The sequence below is a fragment of the Amphiura filiformis genome, chromosome 7 (genome assembly GCF_039555335.1).
Source record: "Amphiura filiformis chromosome 7, Afil_fr2py, whole genome shotgun sequence".
Taxonomy (NCBI): domain Eukaryota; kingdom Metazoa; phylum Echinodermata; class Ophiuroidea; order Amphilepidida; family Amphiuridae; genus Amphiura; species Amphiura filiformis.
In genome coordinates, this window is record NC_092634.1 from 65,210,675 (window position 1) to 65,227,593 (window position 16,919).

Genomic DNA, 16,919 nt, shown 5'->3' on the forward strand with positions numbered 1-16,919 from the left:
ATTAGGTAAGCTTAAAACTCACGCTAAAATGATGAACTATGAACTAGAAACACTGACTTTTGGTTCACTTCCGGGTTTCCGATGCAGATTTTTGTCAATTATTGCTGCTATTATCGACCATGTGAGCAACTTGGTACGGCTTACTATACACAAGATAGCATGAAAATATCGGAATTTTTGAAACATTTTGGTTGAAAAAAATGGTGGGGGGTGTTTATTTGAGGGGGCCGACTATTCGAGGACGTCCGCAAAGTTTGTTTCTACAAAAAATATCATTATGAATAAATAAAACAAGAATTAGCAATAATACTGTTTGTGGCCTATGAAACAGACTTCTGGCCTACTGCATACAATTAACACAAATTAATGTTAACAAAACACTCAACTTACTGGTTTTAATAAATTCACATCTTGTACGGTGAGTTGTGCATCATTATCCTTGTCAGCAAACTTAAAAAACTGATGGGAAAAACAAATTTTAGAACAAAATAGGTTATCGGCGATAAAATGGCATATTCTGTAAAAGAATCTTTGGATTCTGAATTGCAAATTTTACTCTCCAGTATAGCCGAAATAGGCAAAAGATTGATCATTTTTACTGACCACGCTGATACTGTAAAAAGTCTTCCTTAAAGATCAAAACAAAGTTTAAAAAACAGAGGTCTTTGGGATCTGGCACAGGGGGGCACTCCCACTTTGGAGGTGACACATACTATGTAGGTCTGTTAATTATTGTGCCATTTAAAAAAAAAAAAAAAGGTCATGTTCTTACCCAATGACCCCATATTTTTTACATTTTGCTCTCACCAAATGCCAAAAATCATGCTCTCACCCATTGACCCCATATTTTTTACATTTTGCTCTCACCGATTGCTCCTTACTGCGAAAGTGCCAGCCCTACACCTATATCCATTTCATATTGAATTGCCCCCGGATCTGGTCACATCATGTGACATCCTGTGTCACATCATGTGACCAGATCTATCCATTGATTGAATCAATTGATTGATTATCTCTAACTGATTGATTGACTGATTATTAGATCTATCCACTGATTGAATCAATTGATTATCTCTAATTAATTTATTGACTGATTATTAGATCTAACCATTAACTAAATCAATTGATTATTGCTGAATTAATTGATTGATTAACTGATTGATTGTTATCCATTGATTGGCACAATTGATTGGTTATTAACTTACCCCTTTTGCTGCGACTAGAGCATCATTCGTCCATTCCATGCCCTGATAGTCATCAAGCTAAAAAGTGAAAATAAAAAAGTATTAAATACATTGTACATGTACATAAGTTTAAAACATACAGAATACTATCACAGTCATTATCTGTAAATCTATCTGTGAATTCCAGTCACTCGGTCCTGCTGAGACTTGAACCCATGATCACTGACAACTTCATGGTGTAAAGGCGAGCGCGCTAGCACTTTGACCAAAAGAGGACTTCCGTGTCTGGTCTATAATGCACTTATACCTCACTGACAATATGAAGTTATGATAATATGGTTCCAATGATGGTGTTCAACTTCAGGATTGATTTGAATAGTTTGTCCAGGGATGTGACAGATCGTTGTCTGCATCACATACTGTCGTATCTCAAAAGGCTGCCTTGTGTGATTTTTATTATCATTATGCATTTCATATTATTATTTTACATCTCGGCATGCTTCTTTCTTTCACGAATAGACATGAGATTGCAATAATATTGTGATAATACCCCAAAATTAATACGAAGTTAATTTTACAGTGTACATGTATCTCAACACAAGTAGACAATGCTAAAAAAAACCACACAAGGCAGCCTTTTCAGATATGGCAGCATGTGAAGCAGACAACGAAATTTGCTAAAAACTTGATCAGTACAGTAAAATATACACTTACAGTGTTGACAAATTCTATAAAATTATCTTCATTTCCATCTTGACTCTGAAGCATAAATAGTATCACTTTTGTTCTGTAAACATAAAAAGAACAAGAATGTGTTAACCCTAACACCCAAAAATCTTACAAAATCTTACGGTGAAAAAATCTGCGCATGCATGAATCCCAGGGTCTGCGATGACGCAATCTCCCTAAGTGTTATATGCACCCGGAATTGCTGGCCGGGCAGCAATAACCCGTGTAGCTACCGGTCCGTGATCATGTGGTTGGCATGCGAGGGGTCAAAGGTTGAATCCCGGGGTGCCAAGTCAAAATTCTTCTTCTCCTTGACTTTTTCGGATCTTCTTTGACTTCCGATCCCAAAAAGCAGGGTCCAGTGTTAGGGTTATCTAAGATGTATTTTTCCAGATTAGAGCCTACCCTAACCCTAACACCCAAAAATCTTACAAAATCTTACGATGAAAAAATCTGCGCATGCATGAATCCCAGGGTCTGCGATGACGCAATCACCCTAAGATAATAATTTGGGTGAGCCACTGCAATCGGCGTATCGTGCAGCACATAGCACAGAGACGGCATTATTAAAGGTCAAAGATGATATTATGACATCTCTTCATCATCGAAAAGGGTCTTTCTTGTGTTATTAGACTTGAGTGCCGCCTTTGACACGGTCAACCATAACATCCTTTTTCAGCGAATGCATCAAGAACTTGGTATCAGTGGCATAGCCCTTCAGTGGATGAAATCATATTTCAGCGGACGAACCACCAGTGTATGTGTAAATGGTTGCCAATCAGCGAAGTGTGCCCTCGACTACGGTCTGCCTCAGGGGTCAATTGTTGGACCCATATCTTTCAGCATCTACACCATCCCAATTGGAAGAATCATACGCGAACACCGCCTTTCTTACCATCTTTATGCAGATGACGTGCAACTGTATACCAACTTTGACCCGCATGTCAGTCGTCCATTGATCGTGCACTCTCCTCTCTTACATCATGCATTGGTGACATTCAATCATGGATGACGTGCAATATGCTTCAACTCAATCGTGAGAAGACTGAATTCTTCATCGCCGCTTCATCTCATGTTAAGAACCAGATGCCTGCTGTCACACTCCAAATTGGAAATGAGGCCATTGAACCATCTGAAACAGTCCGAAATCTTGGTGTTATCTTCGATAACTGCATGACTATCGTAACCAAATTTCTTCACTCACACGCAGTGTTTCATTCCACCTTCGCAATATCTCTCGCATTAGGCGATTCTTGGACTTTGATACTAGTAATGACATTATCCGCTCACTTATCTTATCCAGGCTTGATTATGGCAATGTTCTCTCTCATGGGTGCCAACACTACTGATATCGCTTCGCCTTCAGACCCTCCAAAACTGGGCTGCTAAAATCATCTTTTGTGCGAAGAAAAGGGACCATGTATCGCCGCTTTTACATCAGCTCCACTGGTTGTCTGTAGAGGATAGAATAACATTCAAAGCCATGCTGTATGTTTTTAAATGCCTTGCCGGCATTGGACCAGAATACCTGTCATCATGTCTGGAACTTAAGAATCCTCGCGAGGGCCTTAGATCCGCCTCAGATCGCACTCGTTTGAATGTGCCGATCATACGCAGTTGGACTTTTAAATCCGCTGCCGACAAGGCATTTACCTACAATGCACCTCTGATCTGGAACAATTTACCGTCATCTGTGCGAAGTGCTGAAACAGTCTCTGCCTTTAAAAAGGCCTCAAAACCCACCTGTTTCCGCAACATAATTTTGCTTGCTTCATTTTTACTTTTGTTTTTCAATTGTTTCTTGTATATATTTTGCATATGTTTTTGGTTTTTCACGCTGTGATCTTTTGAAATGGCGTGTAACAAAAGCTCTCATGTATATGTATATGTAAGTGTTATATGCGACGGAATTGCTGGCGGGCAGCAATAACCCGATGTAGCTACCGGTCCGTGATCGTGTGGTTGGCATGCGAGGGTCAAAGGTTGAATCCGGGGTGCCAAGTCAAAATTCTTCTTCTCCTTGACTTTTTCGGATCTTCTTTGACTTCCGATCCCAAAAAGCAGGGTCCAGTGTTAGGGTTAATGTATAATATACTATCAGGCTTCATGACACTGCATGGAATACCACACAATGATAATAGAGTACCGAAGTGTGACGTCATAAAATTTTCTTTTTTGCATTTCAGCATTTCAGTAGAACATGATGAAAAACATCCATAGTCTAAATTTGGTTGGAATAGGATCATGAGGGCCGAGATAGCGCATGAATACCTAAATTGGCCTGGTTCATAACTGTTTGAAATCAGTGCCAATTTACCTGGTTCATGGGCTGTTTGGAACCAGGCCAATTTCGGCCCTCATGATCCGATTCCCACCAAATTTGGACTGTTTTTCATCATGCTCCACCGATACATGGTATTCAAAACGCTGAAATGCAAAAAAAGTTTTCTGTGACGTCATCACTTCGGTACTCTACAAATGTATACATACATCCATTTGAAAGTAAAATATAAAATGAACCCCTTCAAATTTGCATACCAAATGTATGTAGCAGGCAACTTTTGAAATAAGGCAATTCCCTGAACTACTAGTAGCCTCTCTTGCTTTTGCAATCACCTGTTTTCGCTATTGATACCAACACCATCACTATAATATCTCAACCTTATTCTATCAGATAAGGCCCAACCCCACCCTGCCCCACCTATCCCAATGCCCACCCTACTATTACCCCAGCCATCTGGAGAAAATATTTGTTTAGGGTCTCTGTTTTGAAAGTTCATACATGTGACCTCCCCCCCCCCCCACACAGCTAGCTTTTAGAGCCCAGGGGGGCAACATTGATACTGTACCGACAGCCTAAGGTTTTTGAAGGTTTTGAAAGACTCTCCTCTAAAATTTCAAAACTGACCCGCCCCAGAATTACTTAACCGGTTTTTATTTGACTGTTATGTGGCGAAGGCCAAATATTCTGATGGGTCGCGATGTACTGACAGGCCGTCAGGAGTGCACCAACACCCCCTTTGGCTATGCCACTGCCCCTCCCCCCGGAGAATACTTACAATATATCATCAACCTGTTCTGGCGGTTCATATATTTCAATATCAGCGAGTGTTGTATCAGGACTGATGGTACCGCATGAATCTGACGTTGGAGTTAAATCTGTCCTGTGTTCAAACCATAAATTAACGGCTATATTCCGGTCTATAGAATTCACCTGATGTATCCTGCAATGGAGATATGATATTATTATAATTATTTATATTTTAATGAATCCAAGTGTGTGAAACTATTGGATCCAAAACATAATAATGATAAAATTGGATGCTTTACGCCCACTATTTATTGGTCCCGCTATGAGTTTTAATATATTGGACTCGACTAAACCGCAGCCAATATGTTAAAACTGGGAGCTCGACCAATAAATATGGGCTCAATCGGACGAATTTTATATCAAAGGATAATGGTCGTCCGATTTCACCACATGATGTTTTCATCCTGGTGAGGTGTACGTCGTACAAATGATCATATGGGATGTGCCTCAAACATGGGTCACATTTTCTGCCTTGGTATATCAATGAGCCATTATTCATAGTGAGCCAAAATTCCAAAATTTTCATTTTTTCAATACTTATCTTTTCTTTTTTTGCAAAATAGCCTAATTTTGCCTCTGTAGCCAAAATTTGCCAACAATTTTAAGGAAAGTTGTAAAATCTCTGATAAGAACCTTGACCACATTGCCAGGTCAAGTCCTTTAATTTTGATGCAATCGTGAGTTGTTACATCCACAGCCACAGGGCCATCAAGCCAGGGGGGGTTTCCCTATCATCTCGCTGACCCACTACTAAAATTACTTTTGTGCGCAAAGCAGACAAAGTTTCCCCTGTCCCACTACTAAACTGACTTTTGTGCGCAAAGCAGGCAAAAATTCACAATTTAAACCCTAAAATGGCCCGGGTCACAATTAGGACGATTATGGCTTAAAATTGGACCAAAGGAAGATGCACATTCTTAAACTTTTTGGTCAGTTTGTCCCCATATATCGAGCAGGGGGGGGGGGGGCTTGCTCCCTGGTGGGTATGCCTTTGAGTCTGAATATTGGGCTGTTCCATTTAAAATCCACACTACCCCTGTGGAAGATTGTGGAAATATCTGCCACAGGGGGAGTGTGGATTTCCATGCAATGGAATGAACGCAGCAGATCCATTTGAATTTCATACACCCTCTGAGAAAGATTCAACCTGAATCTTCTCCTGAGGGAGAGTGAGTTTCAAATGGAGCTGCTAATGTGCTCATTCCATTTGAAATTCATACTCCCCCTGTAGGATATATTTCCAAAATCTTCCACAGGGGTAGTGTGGATTTGGAATGGAACAGCACATTCCATATCTTACCATTTATAAGGAATATAAATGCAGTCCCCAGCAGAGGCTGATGCGTAGTAGTATTCCATATCTTCAAATTCTGGATACTTATCAAAGTCTACACTCTCGACATTAGTACCCATGTAACTTCCTTCAGGGTGGTCAAAAACAATCTGTCAATAGAGAAGTGAAAACTGTACATTATAAGGTTACGTTTGAACACGAATGCCTGGATCCCACAAGGGCTTTACCGTTTGACTCCACCAGCACAACTTTGACTTAACATGCTACGATATTTGCCAGATAAAAAATTATGCATTTCAACTTTTATGGCTTGCACCCTATTTACAACAAGTTGACTGTTTAAAAAAGGAGGCGATATTAATTTAACCTTCACATTTTGTGTTGCCATACCTCACCTACATAGAGTCATGACTTGCATCCCACAAAAAGGTTTTAGCTGAAACTGCGCAGTTGTGTCCAAATTGACCATGCCATGGTGCACAATCAAAGTCACATGAGAATATCTTCATGAGTCCGACATGTATGAACTGTAAGTTTTTTCAGTCTTCACTACAAGCATGAAAAAAAAAACATGCGCAGTGTAGACGACTGAGAGATTCAACCCGGGGGGATCACTCATTTATAAAAGTTGTAAGCATCCGCGTGAATTGACTTTCAAAAGTGACCCTAGCTAAGCTAGGATGTCGAAAATTTGTCAAACTAACCCTAAACAAGGATTTTACTGAAATAAAAACACCCTAAGCATGGAATTTTTTTTAAATTTACCCCTAAAATAATAGACATTATAAAAACACCCTAAGCGAGGAATTGGTTAGAAATTTGCCCCATAAGGATAGACATTGCGTGTGTCGGTACAGTGATATCGGTAAGCTTAAAATTGGCGCTGTTGAAGTCGGCTCTTGAGGTTTTTTTTAATCTGGTTGGTAAAATTGCTCAGAAACAACTCCTTTGTGCCGAATAATTTGATAAATATGTCACCACTAATGTCTGTTAATTGGGTAATTAAAAAAAACTACCCTTTCTTTCAGTAAAATGAGTGTTTTGAGACCCTAATCGCAGATCCACAGGGATCCTCGTTTTGCTTTTCAAAACCACCCTAAATCTGTGTTTTCTTTCACACGGATGCTTACAACTTTCATATATGAGCTAGTGGCCCCCCGGGGGATTCTAGTCTAGTGTCAACCTGGTTCTCTAATTTGCCAGCAAAGTGGTTACATAACTCCACTGGAGTTGGATCACTCACTTTTTGGAATGATAGTACATGCCGTAGACTTTGTGTGATGATCACTTTGATCATGGTTCAGTACTCAAATGCTTCTTCAATCACCTGTCTTTTACATGTATATCTAATTTCTCAAAGTATGATCCAGAGCCTCATTCTACCACTGTTCAATGGCTATACATTGTGTGCAAAAAAATTTCTTGCAGATTCATTCTCTTGGCAAAAATATTGTCAAGTTTGTATTTATGTTATGTTAAGGGGTGGGTGAACGTTTGGACAGTATTTATTGTGGGACATTAGAGCATATCAGACATATCAAATTGCATTCTGAATACGAAGAATGTCCTTCTGATATCAAATAATTTTGATTTTTTGAAATTCCCAATGCAATACACATTTTATGGCAAATGATTAAAAATTGATATTTTTGATATTTAACAGTACTCAAAGTAAACTTTATAAATCTGATGATTTATACTTAAAGTGTATGTAGGTGGGAGGAAAAGCAGACGATCAATTGAAAATGTTGACCTTTCGTATTGAAGATATGGATTTTTTTCCCAAAACACTCCATAAAGTGGAAAAAAAAATTCCATATCTTCAATATGAAAGGTCAAAATTTTCAATTGATCATCGGTTTTTCCTCCCAGCTACATACACTTTAAGAATATGTCATTAGATTTATAAAATTTACTTCGAGGACTGTTATAATATATCAAAAATTTGAAAAATATAAAATTTTAATAATTTGTCATATAATTTGTATTATACATCATGAATTATTTGATATCAGAAAGACATTCTTCGTATTCAGAATGCAAATCGATATGTCTGATGTGTTCTAATGTCCTACAAAAAATACTGTCCAAACGCTCATTCCAGATCCCTTAAGAGAACAAAATTATAATAAAGTGGTCAATAGAGCTTTTGGAAAATAATGGCTATGGCATGTATACATGTAGTACTGGGCTACGTTGTACCAGCTAGTAGCAAGAACTTGTACTGGACCAATATGGCAGAATACAAGTTCTTGATCTGAAACATACCATAAGAGGATCATAGAATCAAAAAAATACTCCTTTAATGTTTTACCTGATTTCTGTACTTTGTTACATTCATAAAGAGGAACTCTTTAGAACCACTGAATATGCAGTTAATGTTCTCCACATCATCGTTATGAATCACCGACTTGGTTCCACCTGAACTGAACCACATGACCTGAAAAAAAAACAAGCAAAAAATACCATGAATTGGCTATTCCTTAAAGCCATAATGTACGATCTTATAATATGAAATTGGTTAATTTTTTTCAAACCTGATTTTTTTGCACATTTGTAATGTTTACACATGTCCCAACTTGCACCTAAATGGAATCGGCCAAATTTGTTGTCTTTGTAGGTCAACAGAGCAAAGTTCGATATATTATCATAATTTTAAAATTATGATAATATATATCCTCCCATAAAACTGCGTGTTAAATGGCCAAAATAACCAGTGGGGTTTCTTTCACTTTACCTTGTTATTTCAACCTAAAATGGATCGCAACCCTTCTTGTCAGTTATTAATATTATTTCAACATTTTGAATAAAGAATAACAAAATCAAAATTTGACGGAAATCGTACATTTTTAATCTTCCACACAGGGGTGTAGATTTCAAATGAAGCCACCCATTCAGGTAACCCCATTTGAAGTTCACACTTGATATGTGTGGAAGATTACGATCATGTATTCCATAGGAAAATCTTCCACAAGGGCAGTATGAATTTCAAATAGAATTAGCACATTAACTATAACTCTATTAGAAACTTGCCATCCCTCAGTGGAAGATTTAGGTGAAACCTTTCCCAAAGGGTGCATGAAATTCAAATGTAGCTGCCTTTGTGTTAAATTAATTCATTCCATTTGAACATCATACTCCCCCTGTGGAAGATATTTCCAACATCTTCCACAGGAATAGTGAGTTTTTAAACGTGTGTGCAGTTGACACAATTTTGAACACATACTCAACACATACATAAAACATATACATGATAATTTATAGCCCAGTGGGGGTACATCATATATTTTTGGTGGGTATGTTCCCCCATAATTTTGAGGTGGTTGTTCTTGGGAGATGACGGCGTAACGGTAAAAGGGATCGAGTCTTCTGGAGCTGTGAATAAGTAAAAGGGGGTGACTTTTGGAGCTGCAAACAGCCAAAATCAAGGGTCTTTCTTGGCTTTCTGGTTGAAAATCGCCTTTAGTCAGTTTCACAGGACACATTCTGACTTTACTTGATACATTCATAATGCTATTTTTTGGATGAAAATTAAGGCTTATAATTTTTTCCAAGGTTCCTTTTCAGCGTTAACCATACGCGCGCCACGTCAAGCATGTGCAACTGTGCATTGAACCTTGTGCAAAATTATATGCGCTAGACAGCTAGAAGTACGCTTAATTTGTAAAAGGAAATCTGGAAAACATTATAGCAGGCTGCATATTGCATATTAGACATCATCACATGTGGCCAGTGGGCTGCAAGTTGGCAATGCACCACTGATACACTAATCGAACCAATATTGTTTTCTTCCTTACCATCGACACAACAGTCTTCAAGACAGGCTCACAGAGTAGTGGAGGAGGTACAACAATATCTTTTCTGAAAATAAAGCAAAGAGATGACCAAACATTTGTATGAGATGAATAAATAAATGGCAGGATTTGATAAGTGCCCGTCATTTTTACTTTTACAGCCTATCAAAATTTGACCATGAAAACATGTACCGTAGTAACCCGTACGAAACTCGGGGAGCTGATCCTGGTTGCGATGGTTATTTGTGGAATGTCTAGGGTGTGCGCTCTTGAAGCAGCAAAGTCCCTGAATTGTTGTTTAATGGTTTATGGAATGATGTGGGGCCGTAGTGGTCAGCGACAACCTGTAAAGTGTGCTGAGGCTTGTGGATCAACGTCTAGGCGTTGTGCCTGTGCGTAGCGCACTATAAATCACTGCGCTTTTTTTTTTTCTTTTTTTTCTTTCTTTTTTTTTAGTAAACCAGACCTCAATCCCTTCCTGAGGTTGGGTCGATCAGTTCAAATAGCTATGCTATAGCCTTATTTATAGAATTTAGCATTATGTCACAGGGATTAATTTTGCCTGTCCCATGAGTAAACTGCCCTTCCAAAATGATGGGTGATTAGCTAACACCCTGGTTCAGATGGGACTAGTGCTACAAAGTGTTAGTCCTCAAATTTTTATTCTATTTACCCTAGAAAATCTGGCACATCAGTCACCAAGTAACTATCCAACTTTTTATACTGCTTCACAAAATCCTCAAAAGACATTGTTGTTCCGTCTAAACTCCTATTTTCAACTTTCTTGTTCTCAACATCCACAAATGTCTCCCTGGATTCCGGCAAGTTCATCAGGTATTCATCCGTCCATTTTGAGAATGCCGATGACCTCCTTGCGCCGTCCTTGAAGACTACAGGTACAGATGAATACACATAGTCCATATAGAATTCTTGAGGACTTGGAAATCCATCCAATACTTTGACTGGACGTTTGACAGCGGCATGGCTGCCGAGTGGTTTGAGATGCCCGTTTCTATGGGAACCGGTTGAGGATACCGGTTGGATTGCACACATCATGAAGTAAGTTATTTGTAACACATAGATTATACACAATTTCATCATTACTAGAGAGGTACAGGTAAATGAATCTGCAACAAATCAAATATATGTATATGGAGAAATGTAAGACATTAAATACAATTATTGGCAGTGCAAAATTGAAAAGCATTTAGTTGTTATATGTGACCATCCACGACGAACGCAGTTTAAAGTTGCACACTTAAGAATCTTAGATTTTGAATTACATGTAGTCAAAATCTCCTTAAAACAAGCTTTAAAATGATATATCACATGTCATAATTGCATGAAATATAGCTACTCAAAAATCAAAATTTGGTCTGAAAATTCCTTTGTTTTCTATTGATTTCTGTTTGGTTTTATGGGTCCATCTGTACTGGCGACTTTCACTGGGTTCGTCGTGGATGGTACAAATGACTATAAATGACCATACAGGATGTGACACAAACATGGGTATCATTTTTGGCCTTTTGGTATATAATGACACCCTTTTCTAGGCCAATTTTGGTGAAAGTGTCCTTTTTTCAAATTTTTTTCAATCAAGCCAAAATTTTTGACATTTCGCCAAAATTTAGGGGAAAATTTGTAAAAAGTAAGATAATTTGGGTTTGACTTTTGGTTTAACATATGGATGAGTCCAAATTTCGTGAAAAATTGGTATATTAATTGATGGGTCCACTTTCAAATTCACCAGCTGTACACCCAGACGAAAACCAAACTTGAGTACCCCCCTAATCCAGTCCATGCCACCCCCAAAGTTGCCCAGTGCATGCACCTTCTGTTGCCCCCTCGCTATACCACTGACAATATCCCAGGATACGTAACCTCTGTGCCTGGTCAAGCACCCTCACAGACCCGAACGTCGTGAGGGTGCTTGGTATATCCGCCATTTGGTCTCACAGCTATTTCTCTATTTATAATAAATTTATAAATTTGAGACATTTTCGAGAGAATAAAATCATTACATGTTAAATTCGGCGGCAGATCCACAATGAGCTGTTGTGGCGTGTGTTGGTGAACTCAACGACATGTAATCATGGGTGCACGCTGGTTCGAATCCGAACGGTTCTGATTTTTTCTCTCCTTTATTATAATGCCAGTTTGTCTGAGCTTCATTTCTTTAATTATATATTTCTCGGGCATGTATCCTCTGGATCCTCGCATTTAATATTTAATGTCTCATATTGACTGATGTCCTGCTAGGGCACATCAGATAGGCTGCCCTCTCTATTTATAATAATTATCAAAAGATCGTAAATTTAATTTCTTGAAACGTGCCGGCAAACGATTTGTTTGTACAAGTAACAATCCTTGTTCCGACACCGATTCCATTCATTCAGCAAACCACGTGATCACTCCTAAGGTGAACTAGGATTGGACGATCGATTGAGCTAAATTTTACCCAGCTTACCGGGCCATGCCTAATGTCTTGGAAATATTTTTCAGCCACGTTGCAAAATGATCGGAAATACACTGGTCATCAAGGCGACTAGATTGGTAAGCATCATTGAAACTAAGCAATATTTAGTATTTCTTCTTTTAATTTCTTAGATAAAATTGTAGTTTACAGTTTTGATTAGTTTGATGAGAGTGGATTTAAAAACCAGTCCACTAGTAGACGTTGTACATGTAATTGACAGTTTGACATTTCCGCCGGAGGGTAATCTGAATCCATAAGATGTGGCGATCAATTTCACGATTTAAATCTTTCCTTTGGGGCGATTTCCATTTCTTGCTATCATTTATTAAAAGCCTGAAAGCATCAATACTAAAGATAGGCTACCAGTCACTTGTGCAGATGTTAACATTAGATTTCATTTCTTGTTATTGTTCACTGACACTGTATGGATGAGCCTCTTCTGTTGTATCTTGTATCATTTGTTGTATTTCCCACGCATATTCTGTCGGTCCGTGTCACATCACTTCCGGTTGATGATGTTCGAGTGAAAACAAGTCCCTGATTCGATTTTTGTTGATGATTTCTGTCATTGGTGTTATGTAAATTTCGATCGCAAATAGTCAGTGGAATCAAACAACCGTTTCTAAGTCTTAAGAGTGAAAGAAACTTACTTGATTTACCGTTTATATACTGACAAACTTAAAATTAAATTCCATGGTCGAGTGTCGTTTTTTTCCGAAATTGAATGCCACTCCAGCAACATCGCTATGTAGGCTCCTTCACAGCCGGTTTCTGTTGTTCACAACAAACCGTGCGCCACATGAAGTTTGGGCCCGAGACTAGAGATAGCCCGGATGTTCGACCGACAGAATATGTGACACGATCAAGGGGAATGAGTCGGATGTCGCTAACATTGATTTGGAGATATTGGCAAAGAAAGTGTTAAAATTCTTTTGTTTTCTATACTATTGTTTTCAGCAATTGACAAAGTGACATAAATTCGCAAAGAAAAGTCATATCAACTTGGGGTTTTCAGTTTCTAAAAGCTCTAAATGTCTTCTTTAGAAACATGTGTAAAACTTTAACTTTTATTGTTACAGCAATTTGTTTCAACACTTAGGATTTTACCATTTTTTATGTGGATCCGTTGATCCGTTGTCGGATCTAGGTCCGTGTTCTAGTATTTACCGTAAAACTCATTTTCGACCAGGGTCGACATGTGACTCATTCCCTTTGATCATGTCACATATGTAAACTCCTGCTCTGCTGCCAGTTTGATCCCATAGTCAGCTCTCCACACAAACCGTCTATCAATTTCAACGTATCTAGGTATAGACAAAGTAACATCCTTGAATGAGCAAAGCAAAAGCGTGAATGAGCAAATTAAAAGCGTGAGTAGGACTACGGCTACGCGAGTACATGTAAATTAATTTAATTTTAAGCTTACCTTCAACCTTGGTTTGTTTTTAAACTATCCACTTTTGTTAGATGTATCACGAATTTGTGGTGCTTTGGTGGTGCAGCATGCATAAAACTCCCTTCTGCAGTTTATGCCTTATGGGAATCTGTTCAGTGTCATTTACACATTTGTTTTAAAACCAGAATTAACTGAAAACAAGGAAGTAAACAAAACTGCAGCTACTTTTGCCAGCTAAACGCAGCTCGTCACCCTAACCACGCCCCCCAATATTTTTTATTTTTATTTTTATTTTATTTATTTATTTTTGTTTGTTTTGTTTCTTTCTTTTTTTCACTTATTGTATGGCAGGACTAATAAAACTTGCAATTTATTAATTAATATTGGCCCGGGTCACGGTGCCCAGCAAACGCAAAACGTTTTGTTTTTTGGTAGGCCTAAAAACGTTTTGATACCGGTAACATTAAAATGTCGGGTTTGTTATTTAGGCCCAAAGTTCATGAAATCATTTTAAAAAGTTTTGTATAAAAACACACAAATAGGCCTACAACATTTTAAAAATAAAAATGTTATTGTACTTGGGATGAACAATCCGGTGAGTTCAATGAGCTACGCCCTAATACCGATGGAGTTTCAATCCCAGCTAACCAAAAAACGTTTTCTGAACGTTGTGAGAACGTACCGTTGACGTTTTCTAGACGTTCTGATAAAACGTTTTTAAAACGTAATTTTGTGGAGGGTTTTTGACGTTTTAAAACGTTATTAAAAGACGTTCTAAAAACGTTTTCGCAACGTAAAAGACGTTTTTAAGACCTATCTTTCCGTTACCCAAGACGTATCCAGGACCTACAGAAAACGTATTGGACGTTCTAGCACGCAACTAACGTACTAAGAACGTTGCAGAAACGTCCAAAACGTCCTGAAAACGTTATAGCAATGTAAAAAACGTATTGGAGGATGCATTACTCACCACCAGCAAACGTATGTTACGTTTCTACTACGTTTTAGAACGTTTTCTTGACGTTTTAGTGACGTTTAGAAAACGTGCTATGTTTTATTAGTTTAAGACAATGAAAATAAAGCGAAAATGTAATTTAATAAAAGTCCAAAACAAATATCAAATATTATTAAATTAGGCCAATACAAAATTCATGAAACAAGTTAGTTTGGCAAATTAGTGATACTTACGACTTACACGACACATAATAAATCACACCAGACAATTAATGTTGATTTGATGTGTGATTCATTAAACTTTATTCCTGTGTATGAATACTATTCTTCATTCATTTTCGTTGAAAATACTGCTGAAACATAAATTAATTTTATACAAACATGCTATGCAAAATCACCCCATGGAACATGTGGAACTTGTGTTACCATGTATCGAGTCAACTATTGTCATGACCATTGATGACTGTTTATACACTCTATTACTCGATTTATAATAATTATTGTTTAATACATATGCATGGATGGAATACTCATGAAACCCGATTATTGTACATTTATAGGATAAAAAGTTTTAAAACATGATTTATATACATGAAAACTCTCAAATATAAGTTACTATTTATAATTGAAGACAGAATAATATTCAAAAGACTAGTTTGCGTATAATGTCCTGTCAACCAGACCAAAAATGCCGTTCTGCGCAGGTCAGCAACCAATCACACCGCGCCTTTGCCCTGACGTCAGACGCAAACTAATGTTTTCAATTCGGTCTTCAGTTAAATTCGACAAACTTAATTGATTACTCTCACGTACAAAGCGCAGTTAACACTCTAAGAAATAAAGGTTCTAAAAAGATTCTAAAGTTGTCCTCACAGGAGAACCCTTAGAGGTTTTCTAAAGAACCAAATATGGTTCCAAGACCATCGAAAATGACCCCAAACTACAGAACCTTTTAGAGGTTCAAGATCTAAGAGGGCGGGTTCTCCTGAGAGGACAATTATTTCTTAGAGAGTTGATGATGACTAGACTTGAAAGTGCTCGTAACTTTTGCCAACACTTTGCTAAAATTAAGTCATAATTATTGTTCATGGTTTACTTTAATTTTGTAGAATTTTGCCATAGGCCTACTATGTTCGTAATGTCTAGCCCCTCTCAAATTTAATTAGCATTTATGCAAAGTAACGTGGTCCGGTTTGACACTTTGACAAGAACGTATTTGCGCGATGTTGACAAGTCGCAACTCACAACGAATATATGGCAACGGAATTAACAACACGTTATACATTTTGATTAACCAAGTTTTAAGGCAGAATTCTGTAAAATAAAAGTACCATGAACATTTATGCATTTATTTTAGGCATAATATTGACAAATGTACAGTTCATGAGCCTTTTCACGGCTCATTACCTAAATTGATTAAATGTAGGCCTATAAAGATGATAAGTCTGCATTTCCCTTATGGAACTAGCCCCGTTCTCAAACCGCGACGCCTCTCGAACAGCGAGCGGAGCGAGCAGCGAGCGCAGTGGAAAATCATCATACAGGTATCAGAGTACAGAGTGCTAGGAACTACCGGTACCCAAAGCATTAACGAGCAAATTAGTCCTATAAACGAAACTACTTTCGTTTTCGGCCATCATCTCCTCCCTGCCAGAAACGTAAATCCACAAATGTTGAAAATTATCTTCTTAAAAGAAATATTTTTACAAACGTCATTGAGATTTGAAACCCACTCCCAAAAACCTCGAGCTTTTTTGGTTGTTCCTTTAAGGGATGGGGTATGAACGTTTGGACAAAATTTATTGTGGGACATGAGAGCACATCAGACATATCAAATTGCATTCTGAATACGAAGAATGTCCTTCTGTTCTCAAATAATTTTGATTTTTTTTTAAAATTCGCAATGTAATACACATTTTATGTGAAATGATTAAAAATTGATATTTTTTTGAAAACTTTATAAATTTAATGTTTTATACTTAAAGTGTATTTATTTAGGAT

The 16,919-nt window shown here is 37.8% G+C and overlaps 1 protein-coding gene across 1 annotated transcript; it reads right to left on the reverse strand.

Annotated features, from left to right (window-relative positions):
- Window positions 1-381: 381 nt before the first annotated feature.
- Window positions 382-11,219, reverse strand: LOC140156519 (jmjC domain-containing protein A-like). The gene is made up of 8 exons (XM_072179460.1): window positions 10,766-11,219; window positions 10,096-10,159; window positions 8,613-8,738; window positions 6,305-6,447; window positions 4,973-5,137; window positions 1,899-1,971; window positions 1,206-1,262; window positions 382-459 (listed from the first exon to the last, which is right to left on the reverse strand). The coding sequence occupies exons 1-8, from the start codon at window positions 11,191-11,193 to the stop codon at window positions 382-384; spliced, it is 1,134 nt and encodes a 377-aa protein (XP_072035561.1). The 5' UTR covers window positions 11,194-11,219.
- Window positions 11,220-16,919: the final 5,700 nt, after the last annotated feature.